At 41.9% G+C, this 20795-nt stretch overlaps 1 protein-coding gene across 2 annotated transcripts in view; it reads right to left on the reverse strand.

The window, feature by feature from the left end:
* The window catches only part of LOC138981980 (uncharacterized), a 275745-nt gene that overhangs the window by 200770 nt on the left and 54180 nt on the right, over positions 1-20795 (reverse strand). For both annotated transcript variants that reach the window (XM_070355180.1, XM_070355179.1), the window contains exons 23-38: positions 19350-19442; positions 17737-17871; positions 17133-17399; positions 16580-16656; positions 15980-16043; positions 15546-15758; positions 14977-15088; positions 12500-12608; positions 11819-11979; positions 8245-8363; positions 6625-6783; positions 5104-5290; positions 4286-4476; positions 2747-2974; positions 2159-2273; positions 1150-1413 (exon numbers count right to left, since the gene is read on the reverse strand). In XM_070355180.1, the coding sequence (XP_070211281.1) occupies positions 1150-1413; positions 2159-2273; positions 2747-2974; positions 4286-4476; positions 5104-5290; positions 6625-6783; positions 8245-8363; positions 11819-11979; positions 12500-12608; positions 14977-15088; positions 15546-15758; positions 15980-16043; positions 16580-16656; positions 17133-17399; positions 17737-17871; positions 19350-19442 (2494 nt within the window). The remainder of the gene's footprint in view (positions 1-1149; positions 1414-2158; positions 2274-2746; positions 2975-4285; positions 4477-5103; positions 5291-6624; positions 6784-8244; positions 8364-11818; positions 11980-12499; positions 12609-14976; positions 15089-15545; positions 15759-15979; positions 16044-16579; positions 16657-17132; positions 17400-17736; positions 17872-19349; positions 19443-20795) is intronic.

Here is a 20795-nt window from a genome sequence, read left to right on the forward strand (position 1 = left end):
CGTAAGGCTTCGAATGGTCAATATTTTTCCTGTCCATTAGTCTCTTTTTTTTGCCAAATACAACATGTTCATATACACATTTCTTGCGAATGTCTTACGAATAGTTGCGAGTGCTTGCGAATGCGTACCGATCATTGCAAATGCCTTGCGAGCGCTACGAATACCTTTACGATGATTACGATTGGCTTGCGAATACTGAAGAATATGCATTCCTTGCGAATATTAGGAGCATGTTGCTAATATTCGCAACAAGAGACGAATGGTGGCGAATGGTTAAGAACATTTACAAATGTCTTGCGACCATGTCCCGATCATTACGAATTATTGGTGAATTCTATTCGCAAGGGAAATTCGGCACAGTGTAAGAGCAGTATTACGAACAATGCGAATTGCATAATTGTTTTATTCGTAAAATGTTTGCAAGCACTCGCAACACTCGCAAGGCCACTCGCAACGTTCGTAATACACCCGCAAGACATTCGTATATGGATTTGTATGCATTCGCAATGATCGGTAAGGCTTCGAATTTTCAATATTTTTTCCTGTCCATTCGCCTCTTTTTTTGCCGAATACAACATGTTCATATTCGCAAGGATATTCGGCACAGTGTAAGACAGGCCTCAGAGAAAACGCGCTTGCTGTTGAGGTGAACAATTACTGTTGAGATCTGTGTACAATCCCAATGTTCAATCGATACATAGTTGTTTGTTACAGAGAAGAGTCATGCAAACTTAGTTACCAAAATTGAAAAGCACTAGGTCATCTCAACTCATAATGTTGACTGAATTCATGAAAGGTATCGCCTAAAAACAAAAAGCCGCATTCTTCCAGAAAGTCATAAATCACATTTGCACAGTTTTCACAAAATTCTATTCTCATCTGATCATTTCTGAATAAAAATAAAAATCTCTGAAAGATAAACCACAATTGTACCTTTCACCTTGTACATTACAAAAAAATGAGCAGTCAATTTCCCTTCCCTTACAAGAAGATGCTGAATAGACTTTGACATGTAGTAACCTTACCAATCAAATACTATACGTTATTTATATTTTTGACCAAAATATGAGTTTTAGTCTGTCTGTGACATCACATCACTCAAAGAACAAAAATCCAAAGTTACATCGATACATTAACTGTTGTACTCACTGTTTTGGCACTGCCACTCGTAATACGTGGTCGACTCTTCGGACGAGAAGCTGAGCGGAGACTGTCTCCTGTCCTGATCGTACAGACTGCATTCCCCGCTGCCCTCAGAGTACACAAAAGCTGAACACTCAGAGGGCGAGGTGGAGTTGAGGCAGGTGGACTGGCATCCCGACACGTTGCTGTTTGTGAGACGCTGGGTTTCGTTCATCGCCGACAAGCCTCCGGGCTGCTGCAGCCACACTAGGTCCAGAGTTTGACACGAGTCTGGGGGAGAAAACAGTTCAAGTCAATACATGTGAGGATGGTAAATCTACATTTCTTTGTTGCAGTTGTGCATGTTGAACTCGGTTCTCCTCAGAATCAAACACTGAAAGTTGGGCAGTCTATCTGTTTTGGATTTCTTGGGTCTCCTCATACTGACATTGAATTTTTGTCTCTCTGTTCAATCTGTGCAAGCCTGTCTAAGTTGCTTGACCTCCTCTGCCTTCATTCAAATGCATCTGCGTGTAAAACTCAGCAAAACCAACAAAAACAACAATTATATAACTATGACTTCAGTCTATAACTGATCTTATCACGTCAGAATTTGATCCACATGCTTCAGTCACAACAGTGAAGATTAGAACAGATTTGAGTTGTTGTCATATGGTCTTCAGCTAAAGAAGTTAGTATACAGTTTTACCTGACTTTAACCTGGAAGGAGTATTTTTAGTGCAGGTGAGAGATGAGACGCTGCGCTATGTAAGACAATTCACACACAGTATGTTAATAATAATAATAATAATAATAATAATAATTATAAAAATAATGAACACTTATTCATCACCCCTTCTCACCAGAGCTCACGGCCATGTACAATAGCAAAAGGGACACACAAACACACACACACCTACACTCACACACACACATGACAAAATCCAATTTATACAGTAAAATAAACCAACTTTCCCAGACTGGAACACTGTTAGACACTGCGCTATGTAAGACGATTCACACAGTTCGTTCTCACCGTTTGCCTGCTGCCAGTCAGTGGTGTTGAGGGCAGGGTGGCAGAACTGACGTGTGTTGCTAGGGTTGAACTCCCCTTCCTCATAGCAATCGCCACCAATCAAGCACCCTGTCGACTGCAAACCAAAAACATTCTGATCACTCAAGTGAACTAAAATTTCTTTCTTTGTATTTTTTCTTTGAGTAAACTCTAATTTCTTTCTTTGTATTTTTTCTTTGAGTAAACTCTTATTTCTTTCTTTCTATTTTGTTCTCCTTTTTAAACATTTTCTATTAAAAAAAGTTAAAAAACAAAGGATTACTGTACTCAACAATACAAAGTCGTCTTTGTATTGGTGAGTACAGTAATCCTTTGTTTTTTTAACTTTGTTCATCTTACCACAGTCACTTCGTTGTTTAGATTTTCTATTAATTTTTCTATTTAACAAATTACCCCTGATTTAAGATTTCTCCCTTTTTAAGAGCTAGATGTTTCAGATTTTGTGTTCATAACACCTGTAAATTTACCCCCATTTTAAGACTCCCTCCTTTTTATGACCTGATTTTCTCAGATTTGTTGAGGTCTTACAGTGGGTTCCCCTGTACCAACCTTGAGTGTGCAAGCGCTACTGGAAGCGGAGCAGTTGAAGCAGCGAGAGTCGTAGACGATGAGCGTTGCCACGGAGCTGTAGAAGATGTTGTCGTTGGTGATCCTGATCAGGTAGCTACCGGTACTCTGACCCTCAGGCAGGGGACACACCAGTTCGTTCACACTTTGAAAAACGGCCGACGTTCGTTTTTCAGGTTCATCCATCCTGAAGGTCCCGGTCTCATTGGTCTGAAACAGTAACGAAATATTAAATATATAATAGAGAAGTAAAAAGAAATTCAGTTATAAAAAATACACTAACTATTGTTCAGTTACGACTACACAGTGTTTCTCTTCCCCTCCCAAAGATAAAATACAGCAGCAAAAAACATTACTTCTGTTTTCTCTGAAAAGAATTGCAAATTCTCAATGACATAAAATACAATACAATACAATACAATACAATACAATACAATACAATAATACTTTATTATCTCTAAATGAGAAATGAACACAACATAACATGCAGGGCAGAATGGATGGAATAAGGCCAGTGAACAGATAAAACACACACACAAAAACGAGAATAAAACCTTAGATTGAAACCTAGCCACCACACTTGCAGGTTTTAAGAACAGTTCAGGTTTTAAGAACAGTTCAGGTTTTAAAAACAGTTCAAGTTTTAAAAACAGTTCAAGTTTTAACAAGAAGGGCAAAGCCCATACGACTCACATGCTTGACCTTGACCTTTACATGACCTTGACCTTCAGCTAAACCTAGCAATGACATCATACACTAAGAACTGCTTTACACATTTTTCCTACCAAAATACATGTGACCTTGACCCAAGGTCAAGGTCATCCAAGGTCATGCAACACAAAGCTGTTAATTCAAGACATAGGAAGTACAATGGTGCTTATTGGCTCTTTCTACCATGAGATATGGTCACTTTTAGTGGTTCTTTTGGTCACATTTCATAAGGGTCAAAGTGACCTTGACCTTGATCATATGTGACCAAATGTGTCTCATGATGAAAGCATAACATGTGCCCCACATAATTTTTAAGTTTGAAACAGTTATCTTCCATAGTTCAGGGTCAAGGTCACTTCAAAATATGTATACAATCCAACTTTGAAGAGCTCCTGTGACCTTGAAGCAAGGTAAACCAAACTGGTATCAAAAGATGGGGCTTACTTTGCCCTATATATCATATATAGGTGAGGTATTAAATCTCAAAAACTTCAGAGAAAATGTGAAAAATGTGAAAAATAGCTGTTTTTTAGACAACATTTATGGCCCCTGCGACCTTGACCTTGAAGCAAGGTCAAGATGCTATGTATGTTTTTTGGGGCCTTGTCATCATACACCATCTTGCCAAATTTGGTACTGATAGACTGAATAGTGTCCAAGAAATATCCAACGTTAAAGTTTTCCGGACGGACGGACGGACGCCGGGACGGACGGACGGACGACTCGGGTGAGTACATAGACTCACTTTTGCTTCGCATGTGAGTCAAAAATAGTTAATTAAGAGCGACAGTCAGGGGCCCATGCTCTTACCATGACGGGCTCGAAGTAGCAGGAGAGAGTGGGGTCGTTGAGAGTGTTGTTGTTGTAGACGGTGATGGTGTTGCACAGGTCGCGGCTGGTGTCGCATAGACCCTCGTTCGCCAGGAAAAACAGGTTGGGTGGTAGGGTCGTATCCATGAAGCAGTCGGGACCCCCAAACCCTTTGTTGCAGTCACAAGTTCCTGCAATAAATCATGTTGTGGTAAGACTGAAGAGTCGTGCTCTTGGCAATAATTTTGGTCATTCTTGATATGAATTCTGTAATGGAGATAGAGAGAGAGAGAGAGATAGAGAGAGAGAGAGAGAGAGAGAGAGAGAGAGAGAGAGAGAGAGAGAGAGAGAAAGAGATAGATAGAGAGAGAGAGATAGAGAGAGAGAAAAAAAGAGAGAGAGAGAGAAAGGGAGAAAGAGAGAAAGAGAGAGAGAGAAAGAGAGAGAGAGAACGAGAGAGAGAGAAAGAGAGAGAGAGAGTGCAATAGAGTGGTTGTGTGTGTGTGTGTGTGTGTTTGTGAATGAAAGTATGTGTGCATGTGTATCTGTGTGTGTGCATATGCGCTTTATGTGTTTGTATGTTTGTTATGCATATGTGTGTGTGTGTGTGTGTGTGTGTGTGTGTGTGTGTGTGTGTGTGTGTGTGTGTGTGTGTGTGCGTGCGTGCGTGTGTGTGTGTGTGTGCCTGTGTATCCAAGAGTGTAGTTCAACGGTTTCTTCCTGACCAACAGACTTCGCTCAGGACTTCCCACCCTTTCTTAAGCAATCCTACCACTACTAAAGAATATAAATTCTCCTTCAGAAAAACTGGCTGATACCTTGAACGCATGTTCCTGCTCCACCGCACTCAGCGATGCAGAAGCGGTCAGTGTAGGTTTGGTCAGGGCCGGGTGAAGTGGCGTTGGGGTTGACCACCCAGCCGGACACTTGACGGTTCAGCTGCATCTCACACTGGGTCAGCACACTGTCCTTGGCCGGCTTGGTCCACGCAAAGTCACCGGTCAACTGTGAAGAGATAAAAAAGGAGAAAAGGTTAGATTTAACAAGTTTAAAACCACCAACACAATTAACTTTCAGTAACAGCTCAATGACAAAAAAGACTCTCCTTCCTCCTCAGCTTAAAAACAGAAAGAAAAAAGTTAAATTTGACCAGTTGGAATCATACAACACAACTTTCAGTAACAGGATTATTGTCACAATACCATCAGGAGCTATTCCTGGGTTATTTTTCATCTTTTTGTGTTGACATACTCTCTTGTGTTTTATTATGTGCTCCTTAGCTGTTGCTGAGGGTGGTCTAGTAGCTCAGTGGGTAGAGCATAGGACATGTGATCTTCGGATAACAGGTTTGAACCTGGCCGGGACAGACACGGGTCAACTTTATCATGTGATAACTCAGAGAAAGTATCACAGTCCCACCCTTGGTGGCACGGAAATGACCTTGGTTATTCTGCCAGAAATGCGGGTGGCTGATTACACCTAAAACCACGCACACACCTGAGTAGCGAGACTCTTGTTGCTGCTAGCGTTCCACTGAGAGGAAGCGACCCACGGCTGTTCCAGGGCTTCATTTCTGCCTCCAAAGCTGCAGGCAGGCTGAGCTATTTTTAGCACTCATCCTTTCCCCCACAGCAGCTGCTCCCAGTGCTGTCTCACTCAGTGTAGCGCAGAAGCATTTAGGTATAACAAGCAAGCGAGCTTAACTCATTGTCTCCCAGGTTCGGATATATCCGAAGCCACTCATATGGCTCTATTTGACCAGGTACGGATATATCAGCTCAGACTGTTAGCTTCAGTCGCTTCCTGTAATGTCCATCTAACGCCTGCATTCCAGCGTGTTGATACACAGTAACTACACAGTTACTACAATTCTGAGTGACCTGCTGCAGCACACCTGGTCTCGGCTAAAAAAACCTTGGTCAACATAGGTGGGGTAGAAAGTGTTAGCCCTCAGGCTGGTTGTCACGACATATGTCGCGCTACTTTACGTATACTGTCACCTGGTTGTCATGACATATGTCGCACTACTGGCTCAGTCGGTTTGGTCGGTTCCGATTATCTCCCATGGATGCGAAAACCTATATGACCGTTTTTCTTTATTTTTCTCTCTGCTAATTCACCAGTGGCTATGTAACATGTGTTACAGAATTGCACCAGTGTAAGGGTTAAGAGTGTGCTGGCTGCAGCTGATGATTCCCTCTGCCTTGGCTATTTTTAACTCGCACTAAAATGCAAGCCAGGAACAGCCGTGGACCCTATTTATCCAGCAATGAGATAATAGAGTAATGAAAATGCAGACCTCCACAGTACAGTATTCAAACCGTTCTCTGCTGTCTTACCATGACATCCTGGAAGCAGGACTCCAGGCTGTTGTCGTCATCCACACCATCCAGCTTAGCGCAGTCTTTAGCGGCATCCTTGAGCACAAACACTTGGCACAGGCTTCTCACCTCATCGGGACTGAAGCCTGTGTCAGTTGGCCGCGTCAAGTCCACCTCCTGTGAACATGGTGAATTCTTGTCATAAAGTCGCACTGGGTCAAGCAAACAACACACAAATTATTTTACTAAGTCACCCACACACATAAGCGCCCACAGTCTATCATACTCAATCAATCAATATGAGGCTTATAATTATATCGCGCGTATTCCGTGGGTACAGTTCTAAGCGCAGGGATTTATTTATTTTAATTTTTATTTTATGCAATTTATATCGCGCACATATTCAAGGCGCAGGGATTTATTAATGCTGTGTGAGATGGAATTTTTTTACACAATACATCACGCATTCACATCGGCCAGCAGATCGCAGCCATTTCGGCGCATATCCTACTTTTCACGGCCTATTATTCCAAGTCGGCCTATTATTCCAACTCTCTATCAATCAACCAACATACAAAGAGACACACCACAGTCTATCATACTCTCTATCAATCAACCAACATACAAAGAGACACACCACAGTCTATCATACTCTCTATCAATCAACCAACATACAAAGAGACACACCTCAGTCTATCATACTCTCTATCAATCAACCAACATACAAAGAGACACACCACAGTCTATCATACTCTCTATCAATCAACCAACATACAAAGAGACACACCTCAGTCTATCATACTCTCTATCAATCAACCAACATACAAAGAGACACACCTCAGTCTATCATACTCTCTATCAATCAACCAACATACAAAGAGACACACCACAGTCTATCATACTCTCTATCAATCAACCAACATACAAAGAGACACACCTCAGTCTATCATACTCTCTATCAATCAACCAACATACAAAGAGACACACCACAGTCTATCATACTCTCTATCAATCAACCAACATACAAAGAGACACACCTCAGTCTATCATACTCTCTATCAATCAACCAACATACAAAGAGACACACCACAGTCTATCATACTCTCTATCAATTAACCAACATACAAAGAGACACACCACAGTCTATCATACTCTCTATCAATCACCCAACATACAAAGAGACACACCACAGTCTATCATACTCTCTATCAATCCCCCAACATACAAAGAGACACACCACAGTCTATCATACTCTCTATCAATTAACCAACATACCGTGGAACCCCCTTTTAAGATCCCCCCCCCCCCCCTCCTTTAAAAACCTTGCTTTCACAGATTTTTTTGTCCATTACTTCTATTTGAAGACTCCTCCCCATTTAAAACCCGATTTACTCAGAGTTTTGAAAGACTTTGAAAAGAGAGGTTCTGCTTTATAAGCAATGCTTGCACAATATTTTTTGGAGACATTCATTTACATGCCCACACAAGAAGACACCAAACTACAAACTGTCATATTCTCTCTATCAATCAATCAATGTATAAAGAATGTTTGCACAGACCTGCAACAGTAAAAAATTGCATACAAAACAAGAAAATCAGTGAAAGTAGTTAATGTGATGAGTTTGTCACAAAACTCACCGCAGGGTTGTACTGGGCGTCGTATTCAAACAGTGGATAGGTAAATCCCGTCTGACGGACGCTACATTTGACTGGGTACAGCGAGTCTTGCAGCACGGTGTCTGTTACGTCGGTATCCTCTGGAATTCAAAAGTCAATACAGTGGAACCCCTCACAACGACCCCCCTCTCTAAGGACTACCCCGCCACAACGACCCTTTTTTTTTTAACCGATGTGTTTCCTTATATAGTTGTCACCAGTGTAGCGACCACCCCGCTCTAACGTCTAAGGACCGACCTAACAGCTTGTGTAACGACTTTGTCAGACAAAGCCAAGACTCAGTCAGCGTAACGCATCACTGACAAACCGGTTATAACCAGTTATAACCGTCTTGCGTAAGCAAAGGCACTAATTAACCGCTGAGAGGTGTGATGGTTGGGTGGGCTGAGTAAACATCACAAACCAATCATCGAGAAAACAAACTCACGTGACCAACACACACCGTTCAATTCAGTCAGAATAGACAGTCTTTGGACAGAAGAGCAGTGGAGATCGACATGGCGTCTACAAAGAAAAGAAAATATTTAACTCTCGAAAATCGAGTGAATGTTGTGAACAGACACAAAAAGGGAGAAACTGCCATCGCGATTGCAAAAAGTCTTGATGTTGGAAAATCGCAAATTCAAAGAATTATCCAACTCCAAGAAAACATTCTGAAAAAGGTGGGGAAGTGGTGACAAGGCAGTGAACGCACTCACCATGCACTGACATCATACGAAAGCAGCCACACAAACACAGCACAGAGGCAGAGGCAGGTGTGCAGATGCTTTGTGAGAATAAGCGTTGAAAACCAGTTTGAATTAAAAAAAACAGCAGATAGAGCCGCATGTCATAATCATTCTTCTTGTCTGGCTTTATTGACTGCATGCCGATCTTGTGGCAGTGACTTTTCACTCTTCAGTCGGACTGTACACAAACCGCTCTCACTCTCCCTCACTGACTACCCTAAGCCCTGACAACTGATCCTTGGAAATTGTTTGGAAGAGTACACCTCTCTATTTCTCTCCAATGCTCTTCCTGCTGACTTCAGTGACACCGGACACCCCACTGAGTTTAGCCAGCTACCCCCCCCCCTCTCTCTCTCTCCCCCCAGCCATGTACTGTTTGGTGCTGTGGCCTGAGAGGTGTCACCGGCTAATTGAGGCCAGCTGCACTGTTCACTCAGAGCAAAACTAGTTGACTGTGTCTAACTTTTGACAAAGCAACACAACTGAAGGGTTCACAGATTAGGTAACCGACTCACTGGTCAAGGCTGCAGGGAAACAAGAGTATCTTGTCAATGAAAGAGGTTACACACAGATACGCGATGCTGAGAACGGTGGCCGATTTTTCACTCTCTTTCTCGGAGGGCCTTCATCATTGCAGGGACTGCTGTAAAGAAATGCTTGCTCAGAAACTAACTCTTTTTGCATTGAAACATGCACCAGAACTGGTGGACACCATCGACAATGTCAAACATGAAATCGAAGCAGTTTGCTTGAGGAAACGGTCGTCAGCAACTCAAACTTCTCTGTTTTCTTTTTTTTAAGAAAATCTGAGGTGACTTTCTTTGTGGCCCTGCCCCCTCCCTCTGTAAGGACCCCCCTCCATAAGGACCGATTTTTGTCAACATTTTCAAGGTCGCTAGAGAGGGGTTCCACTGTATTGTAAAAAATATATTGTTTACATATACAAGATACAAGAAGTTTTATTGTCCTCATCAATACAAGGACATTTGGCATGTGTGTGGCAAGACATAATACACTGATACATAGACATTTACAAAACACAACTGAAGTTCAATATCAGCACACCCTTACGCAACATACCCACTACTTCAGACACACAGGCTACATGTGCCCCTCGGACGTACGCAACCCACAATTCACCCAGCCATATAGCTCCACATGCACTTACTCATTCATGCAGCACTCTAGCACCCGGCCATGTACAACTCACACACTGGAACCCTCATACGGCTACATATTGCATTATAACACCCGCACAAACATTACAACCTCAAACATCGTCGTCGTCCTGGAATTTTGGCGTAACTCAATTCTTGGCGATTTTGTTGTTTTTGTGCTTTAGACTAAGTAAATCATTCTCCATGAGAAATATTTGCTAAAATACAATAGACAATACATGATTTAACATTCTTTTTTATCTTTTTATCCATACCAGGTACAAATATAAACACTGTTTCATAATAAACAGTGATCAGTTTTGGCCTTCTGCTGAGAAGCTGTTTAAAGGCCCAGTATGCCTCAAATGGTTTACAGAACGATTTAAATCTATTCACGAAAAAAGCAGTTCTAACCTTATGGCACACACTTGCAATAGCATTTGATTTAACAGCATTAAATGACACAGTTCGTTTGAATGGCTATTTAGCTTGCGTAAACCACACATCAGATTTCATTGTTTATTTTACCCATGAGCCATCGTGAACCCGTGTCACACACTTTCCTTTTTTTCACAATTTCGTCGTCAGTTTGAGATTTGAATGGGACTCGCTGTATCTGCAATAGCACAATACTGAATACTGTGTACCTCTGAATCTAAAATGTAACAAACGACTGCGAGTCACACGCACTTATCGGCCTCGGTAGACTTCAAAGAAAGAAGCGACATGCAGAAAGTTTGTCTGCTTGAGAAACACGACGTTGCGTGACCTGCACCGGGCTCCCTTTTTTAAAACTTTTAAAACTTCGAGTTGTACTGTTCTTGTCTTGATAAAAAAAAGAAATCTTTTATGATTTAAGAATGTTTGTGTTACAAGCTATCAATTTATTATTTAGATTTTAAAAGTTAGTTCTGGCCCCAAAACAAGGCGTCCGATTGCGGTATCAGACAGTCCGTTCTGACTGCACTAAATAAATTCTTTGAAAATGTCTCACTCTCGGCGGAAAGCAGCCAGGATGTTCCCGTTCAGTGAGCGTTCAAATGGAAGTATGTTTGTACTGTATGTAGAGACTCGGGGAGCTCAGTGATCAGAAAGGGATGGTTTACTGGAGGCTGTGTGTGCCTTTAAAATGAGTTACGCCAAAATTCGACATTGATATATAGTTTACACATATATTGTTTACCAATGTCTTTTTCGGCAATACCTAACTCAGTAACTGACAAAGAATATTTATCATACATTTGATTTACTTTTTGCATCCGTAAAATTCTTCAACTCCGGTTTGAGTAAAGAATAACTATGAAGAAAACCACAATAACACGAAGAAAACTAAAGGTAAATAAAGGTTAAGCTAGCCCCATGACCAATTTTGGTTGTAGGGGAGTGTCGTGATGTTTAAGATCTCAAGTACTCATGGGCAAACTTTATGAGGTCAGTGTCCACTCCATCCCTATCTGCCTATACAATTTGATTTGGAACTGCGTACAGAATAATTTATTTATGAATGTTTTTGTGAGGCACTTAGAACTATTTTAAGATTTGCGCCATATATATAAAAGTATCCTCATTATAATTATTATTATCATTCAGTGAATAAAACTGCAATAAAAATAAAATAAATAACAGTATCCAAATAGAATGTCCACTGACGTTTTGTGAAGAACGGGCACATGGCAATGTCGCCACCCTCCAGGCACTGAGGGCCGGAGGCTGAGCTCTGACAGGCACAGAATGGAGGGAGAGTTGTCGCTGGGGTCTCGTCCGAACCGTCACTGCACGTCCCTGTGTATAATGTGTCCTCCACAGCAACCCTGGGCAACATGACAAGTTAGCAATGATAGACAGAAAAGATCCATACAAAGATGTGGTTTTACAGTTGTTCAGTTGAACTTGTGTGTGTGTTTGCGTGTGCATATGAGTTAGTGTATGCATATTATGTGTGTGTGCGAGAGACTATGCATGTGCTTGTGAGTGTGAAAATATACATCATTGCATGTGCATATATGCGCACTCTTTTGTGAAGTGAGTGAGCATGCGCACTTTTGTGTGTGTGCACATATATGCGCTTTTGTGTCTGCATCTGTGTGTGTGTTTTTCTGTGCGTGTATGCTCAGGCACTTGAGTGTGTGTGTGCGTGCACTTTTCAAGTTTTGTGTGTGTGTGTGTGCCTATGCGCTTTTGTGTGTGTCTGCACCAGTGTGTGTGTGTGTTTGTGTGCATATATGCTCGGGCATATGAGTGTGTGTGTATGTGTGTGACACACTGTACCCTCACACGAAGGCATGTGTGTCTAAATATGCTTAGATTTGTCACTCTCTTTGTTAAACACACCTCCATGCCAAAGAGAAGGTGTCTGGGCGATCAGACTGATCCATGCTGAGTGTTCCGTTGGCCAACAACAGGTCGTTGGTTGAATTCCCATCGTATGTTCCACACAGACCTAGGTACACAATACAAACATGCATGTTAGAGAGAGAGAAAAGCAGGAATACAGTGCCCCCGCCCCTACACTGTTCAAGACCTCCATAAACCTGAGAAAATCAGGTCAAACGAGTGAGCCTGACATTGCCATTGGGGTAAATCTAGAGAAAAGTAAATGAGAACAAGTCGCGTAAGGCGAAATTACTACATTTAGTCAAGCTGTGGAACTCACAGAATGAAATTGAACGTAGTCCGCCGCTAGTGCAAAAGGCAGTGAAAGTGACGAGCCTGTTTGGCGCGGTAGCGGTTGCGCTGTGCTTCATAGCACGCTTTACTGTACCTCTCTTCGTTTTAACTTTCTGAGCGTGTTTTTAATCCAAACATATCATATCTATATGTTTTTGGAATCAGGAACCGATAAGGAATAAGATGAAAGTGTTTTTAAATTGATTTCGAAAATTTAATTTTGATCATAATTTTTAATTTTTTTAATTTTCAGAGCTTGTTTTTAATCCAAATATAACATATTTATATGTTTTTGGAATCAGAAAATGATGAAGAATAAGATGAACATACATTTGGAGCGTTTTATAAACAAATTTTTTTATTACAATTTTCAGATTTTTAATGACCAAAGTCATTAATTAATTTTTAAGCCACCAAGCTGAAATGCAATACCGAAGTCCGGCCTTCGTCGAAGATTGCTTGGCCAAAATTTCAATCAATTTGATTGAAAAATGAGGGTGTGACAGTGCCGCCTCAACTTTTACAAAAAGCCGGATATGACGTCATCAAAGACATTTATCGAAAAAATGAAAAAAACGTCCGGGGATATCATACCCAGGAACTCTCATGTCAAATTTCATAAAGATCGGTCCAGTAGTTTACTCTGAATCGCTCTACACACACACACACGCACACACACACACACACCATGACCCTCGTCTCGATTCCCCCTCTATGTTAAAACATTTAGTCAAAACTTGACTAAATGTAAAAAGAAGGAATACAGTGAACATCCCCCTTCCCCTACACCTTTTAAGACCTCCATCAACCTGAGAAAATCAGAAAAGGAACAAGAGACTGCAGGTGAGAAAAGCATGAACAAGATAACAATGAAAATGTACTCACCAGATATATGGACAATAAAAAAACGTGTTTTTATTGTCCATGTTTCTGGTGAGTTCATTTTCACTGTTATCTTGTTCTGAGAAAATCAGGTCTAACGAGTGAGCCTGACATGGCCCGGGTCAATTTACAGATGTTATGGACAGAAAATCAGGTCTAACGAGTGAGCCTGACATGGCCCGGGTCAATTTACAGATGTTATGGACAGAAAATCAGGTCTAACGAGTGAGCCTGACATGGCCCGGGTCAATTTACAGATGTTATGGACAGAAAATCAGGTCTAACGAGTGAGCCTGACATGGCCCGGGTCAATTTACAGATGTTATGGACAGAAAATCAGGTCTAACCAGTGAGCCTGACATGGCCCGGGTCAATTTACAGATGTTATGGACAGAAAATCAGGTCTAACGAGTGAGCCTGACATGGCCCGGGTCAATTTACAGATGTTATGGACAGAAAATCAGGTCTAACGAGTGAGCCTGACATGGCCCGGGTCAATTTACAGATGTTATGGACAGAAAATCAGGTCTAACGAGTGAGCCTGACATGGCCCGGGTCAATTTACAGATGTTATGGACAGAAAATCAGGTCTAACGAGTGAGCCTGACATGGCCCGGGTCAATTTACAGATGTTATGGACAGAAAATCAGGTCTAACGAGTGAGCCTGACATGGCCCGGGTCAATTTACAGATGTTACGGACAGAAAATCAGGTCTAACGAGTGGGCCTGACATGGCCCGGGTCAATTTACAGATGTTATGGACAGAAAATCAGGTCTAACGAGTGAGCCTGACATGGCCCGGGTCAATTTACAGATGTTATGGACAGAAAATCAGGTCTAACGAGTGAGCCTGACATGGCCCGGGTCAATTTACAGATGTTATGGACAGAAAATCAGGTCTAACGAGTGAGCCTGACATGGCCCGGGTCAATTTACAGATGTTATGGACAGAAAATCTAGAAAAGCAGGCTCTTTAAATGGGGAAGTATGAAATCTGGGGGTCTCGAAAGTGGGGTTCCATTGTAGAATCATTAAAATAACGAGACAGAAATCAAGAAGTAAAGAGTGAAGAGTTTGCTTAAAATCTCAGCACAATACGCTCAGTTACGTAAAGTTTTATATTCAGAATGTTACCAAACTGCACACGCAATGCAGGGCTAAAAAAAACACACACACCAAAAAACATGATGTTTGCATAATTATATATATATATATATATATATTCCATGCTTAAAGAAAAAATGGAAGGGTAAGGTACCTTCTGTTCGGTTTAGGTCTGCAGCAGTTGGTTTGATCCATAAGTTGAGGTAGTTGTATCCCTTGATGACGCTACGTCGCACAAACAGCAGAGCTCCAGATGGGAACATGATCTGGTGGAAGAACACAAGATGTTCACAATTTGTTCCCCAAGAACAAAACTACATGTATCCCACTTTCTATTTCAATCATTTCATCCGGCAAATGACAAAAGACCAAAGTTTAGTTGCTACTATTTTCATTATCAATGACCTTTACTTTACTGCTCACACAAACCAAAGCGCCAACACTATTGCAGCAAATATGCACACAAAACTTACAGTGAATAATAATCCATACTTATGAATCACCCCTTCTCGCTGGAGTTCACAGCGATGTTCACTAGCAAAACACACACACTTCAAGGCACTAAGTTAATACAATACTGAACCTATATACTCTCACGAGAATCAAAATATTACTCAAACGAAATAAATTACCGGTTAAAAAAGAAATCAACAGCAATGGTGAATAACAATAAAATGCTGTATGTAACCATGTGACAACACTGAACACAGATTGTCTAAGTACCTTGTACTCTCTGCCTTCGAACTGGCTGAGGATCTTGAAGCCAGGGGTGAGCACACCATTGCGGAAGAGGCGCACAGTGAGAGGGTAGAATCCCAGCCCATTGTCAGCATTCGGACCGCACTTGTCCACCACGAACACATCGTCTCCGGCTCTGGCAGCCACAGCGCAGTTACAAGAAGCGCTGCTTCCACACTTGCGGTAGAACACTCGTACCTGAAAATGGAACGCAGGGCATGGAAGATTCGTTAGCAATATGTCACGTTTCCAGTTGAATCTAACTGTAAGTTGCCGAATGCACACAGTCTTGCAGACAAACATAATCGTACACGCACACACAACACACACAGACAGACACGCACACACAGACGCACACTCACACATACCACACATACACATTGGAGAGACAGGAAGCCTTGATAGAGAATTTCACTCACTTCTTGGTTCAGTGTTGGATTGCGGTACATGATGAACTCTCCTTCCAGGTAGTTGTGGTAGTATCTGCACACACACACACACACACACACACACACACACACACACACACAAAGTTTCACAATCAAATTACAATGGAAGACAATTAAGTGTAATCGACAAGAAGAAGAAGAAGAAGAAGAAGAAGAAGAAGAAGAAGAAGAAAAATGCTAAACAGACAATGTCAGAGACAATAATCCCGCATACATTCAGACTGAGGCGGAAATCATCGGCCACAACCAACTCAAACTGAAAGTTACGAATATGGATCTCAGTCTGTACATGGGACAGGTACATCTTTCTTAATCTTTGACAGAGAAAGAGAGAGAAAGAGAGAGAAAGAGAGAGAGAGAGAGAGAGACACTCAGAGAGAGAGAGAGAGAGAGAAAGAGAGACTCAGAGAGAGAGAGAGAGACTCAGAGAGAGAGAGAGAGACTCAGAGAGAGAAAGAGAGAGAAAGAGAGAGAGAGAGAGAGAGACACTCAGAGAGAGAGAGAGAGGGGGGGAGGAAGGAGTCAAGAAGTGAGACAGATAGAGAGATAAGAAGGTCAGAGGAAGCATACCGTCCATCAAAAGTTGTCACATGAGGATCATTGATTGAAACACAGAGGGCATTGGTATCTCCATCTTCAATTGTGAGCTGAAACATACCAAATGAAACTTAGAGATCATGCTGCTCTTTTAAACACACATTAGTAGTACGGCCCTGATGCAAATAAAACAATCACTGATAGCATTTATACCAAAATATTCCTAATGCAAGAATGAAAAGTCATGAAAAAGTAACAAAAGCAGAGTACAATCAGTCTACAAGTTGAGTGCACACCAATAGCATAGGAACCCTTCTCAAAGTGTATTTCTTACACATCCCCCCTCAACAAAAAAAAAGTGCAATGTTTCTGATTACTCGACCGACCCTTTTTTCCCCTCACTATCCAAGAAAATTTCTTGAACCTTCAAAAAATATATCTTATTAAAGATATCAAAATTTGATTTGACAGAACAAGCCTAATTTTGTTGGTCTTGTCATTGGAAACGAACAATCGTAACATATCATTCCTGTTTGCCTTAGATACACAAAAGACTGCCTGAATACACTTTCAGTATCAAACGCACCATGCTGGCAATCAGCTGTTGCGTTGCTGTGTCGTTCTGTGTTTTGTACTGACTCTGGATGGTCAGATTGGCCGAGTTGCCGCCATCGTACAGCTGGTCAGTGGTGGCTTTGACCGTGATGCTGACCTCGTCATTCCAGGCCTCGTTGGTCAAGCGAATATCGCAGGCAGCCACATTTTCCTGCCCCTTGGTGACCAGCACTGCCACCTGGTTGAGGGGGAGCCCTGAGGGGCAGACCACTGCACTTCTGACATCGCTAACCACCACCTAGTGGACACACACAGAGAGCACGATCATTTTATTAATTAATAACCACACAATTGTCTGTCATTATTAGTGTCCAACATTTCACAAGAAAAACAAAAACAAGGCCTAACATTGTTTTGCCCACTAAACTTCAAATTTGAGGTCACAATAAATTTGCACCATATTTTTGGCTGCCAGAAATATTTGCAAAGAATGCAGGGAAGGGGTTAAAACCGCACCCCTGTCCAAAAATATCAAAAAATCATTGCATTAGATTAGGAAATTACAGCTTGTAATTTTACTTACAATAAATGCAATAATGATCAAAGATTTACTGTACTTGTGTACTAGCTCTTACCTGTAGTTGAATTTCACACTCATCCGAAGCAGAAATTTTGTCTCTGCACAGGACGTAGGGTGGCGCTGAAGCCTGCAGCATGAAGCTTCCTCCATCTCTTCCTTCCTTCAGTGTCAGACTGGTCTCTCCTACAACCTGGAAACATTTAACAGCAATTTTGACTAACATTAACAGTGTTACTTTTCAGGTTGCTAATCATTCAGACAGGAAGGAGGTCACATTCAGTTCTTTCCAGCACCACCTACAAGTATGAACTTATAAGTACATGTATAACAATAACATAAAGCAATACTGATAAATTTAGAAAGAAATACATGTGTACTGTACCTGTAATTTGATGTATGACCAAAAGTATATGAATAATAGGTGAAACTTGACTTCAGCAAGTGCAATAAACATTGCTGTAAATAATTGTTATAAAATACAAAAAAATAGCAAAAGCCCTTAATCCAAGAAGACTGGAACAGTGGAACTTAGGAAGCCATTCTAATTAAATATATTAGTATTAGACTATTACGTTAGGTAGAGGCTACTGTTACGCCTTTTTTCAAGTCGTAATTCGACTCAGAAATTCTATAGTTACAGCATGACGTCATTTTATTGTCGTAACCCGCTCACTGCAGGCTTTGGTTACACCTTTTTCACGAGTCGTAGAGTCACTCGGCCAGACTTTGATTACGGCGCGGTGAGATCCCACATTACACTCCACAGGGACATGCGGCAGTTACGGCATGACGCCATTTTACTGTCGTAGCCTGCAGGCCTACTGTAACCCGTGACCGTTTTGAAGGGTATGCCACGTTATCATTTGTATAACGATTTGTGCAATAATGCATCCTTTGAACACTTGGGTGGGGGGGGGGTGGGGGGTGGGAGAGAGAGAGATGGATGGATCACCATAAAGGAAGAGAGAAAGAGTGAGAGGGAGGTGGGAGAGCGTCTGCAGGGTTCGCGACGACCGAACGTATAGCTGGACGAACGCGTTTGTTTCAAAGTCCGAGATAACTTTTTGCAACCTGTCGAAGCCGGACTTGAACGTACTTCCTACTCTCAAAACTGCTTCGCTGTGAAGTCCGCCTATCCATGACTAAAGTAAACCGGCCTGCATACGGGTGGAAACGCACAACCACCACTAATGAACTGTTGAACGCGTCTGTCCTCACTCGACCCACGCTTTAAAATGGCCGCCCAAACCGGATCAAACCGGAAGTAGAGCGCGGCCCTGGCGGGGAAATGCTTTGTGGCGTAATCAAAGCAAAGAAGGGAAAAGTTACGGGCGGCGTAAGTGTAGCCACTGCGATTACGTTAATACAACAAAACCAGTCAATGACAAAAACCACAAGAAACACAACATACAGAGGCATATAATTCTCATCAACACCCCCCAATTAAGTGACTTGACATGCACACATGAATGTTCAAAATCTAATGAATAGAAATATATAAATTATATATCGATTATCATACTTCATAGTTATACAATGTAGTTCGATCCTTTCAATTTCATTGCAACGTACATCATCCAAATCTCTCGATCAAATGTAAACTATTGAGCTTTAACTTAAATGTGCATAGACATCTAATTCAACAAAAACAAATCCAGATCACCAAACCTTAATCTGTGCTGTAAATGTGTCTGATACTGTCAAAGGTCCTCGAGTATCTTCGCAGGTACCATTCCGGCATACACTGACAGCACATGTTATCTGCACAAGCAAAAGTGTGCACACATCAAATATACTTCTCTTAAGTTGAGAAGACACGCTGAAGATGAAAAAGTGAGACTATCAGCAGTAAAACAATGGTAAGCTTTTCCGAAGAATTGTTCTTATTAAAAGTGTTCATTTCTGCCGCCATTAACCGGTAGTACCTAAGGGACACCACTCTTTTTGATCGGCTACGTTTTAGTAATAAATTTGCGCACTCCGCCAGTATTGTATTTTAGCCTTTTTACATTTTCCCCTAAATTTTCCATTGAAAACGTTAATGGTTTCTCTCCCTGAAAAAGTAAACATTTCGTCCGTCTCATACATTTTTCAGCATCAGAAGGACTGAACAAAGCCGGGGGTGCGAGTGCGAATATACTGGCCGTCAGTGTTGAAGGGGAGCGGAGGGGGGGTTGGGAATGAATATTTGCTTTCTTAATGACACAAGGAATAATTGGGGACGGCATGGAGCCAGTGTAGTTTAATTTGATGCAGTAATTCAGTGAGGGTCATCATGTGTGTGCACCACGGGCCGTATCAGTCTGAACACACTAATGGCATTTACTGATCAAGGTTGAGCTGCGAAAAAACACTCTCTCTCTCTCTCTCTCTCTCTCTCTCTCTCTCTCTCTCTCTTCATTACTCACACACACACACACACACACACACGCACAAACGCATACGTACACACGGTATCGTACACACAAACTCACACACAGAAAAACATCCGCGTGTATGTATATACGGTATCATGCGAGAGAGAGAGAGAGACTCGAGAGAGAGAGAGGGGGGGGGGGGGGAGAGAGTGGGGAGGGGGAAAGAGCGAGCGAGAAAGAAAGAGCGATCGAAAACAGAAAGACAGATGGGGAGAGAGAGGGGGAGGGGATCGGGAGAGACAAGGAGAGAGCGATTGAGAGGTGCAGATAGAGAGAGAGAGAGAGAGAGAGAGAGAGAGAGAGAGAGAGAGAGAGAGAGAGAGAGAGAGAGAGAGAGAGAGAGAGAGAGATAACTCAGAATGGTTTATTATACTGTACATATAAAAACCACGGGGGATGAGGGAAGAACAAAGTAAAACAAGTCGCGTAAGGCAAAAATACAACATTTAGTCAAGTAGCTGTCGAACTCACAGAATGAAACTGAACGCAATGCAACGCAGCAAGACCGTATACTCGTAGCATCGTCAGTCCACCGCTCACGGCATAGGCAGTGAAATTGACAAGAAGAGCGGGGTAGTAGTTGCGCTGGGAAGGATAGCACGCTTTTCTGTACCTCTCTTCGTTTTAACTTTCTGAGCGTGTTTTTAATCCAAACATATCATATCTATATGTTTTTGGAATCAGGAACCGACAAGGA

Source organism: Littorina saxatilis, linkage group LG12, assembly GCF_037325665.1.
Source record: "Littorina saxatilis isolate snail1 linkage group LG12, US_GU_Lsax_2.0, whole genome shotgun sequence".
Classification (NCBI taxonomy): Eukaryota; Metazoa; Mollusca; class Gastropoda; order Littorinimorpha; family Littorinidae; genus Littorina; species Littorina saxatilis.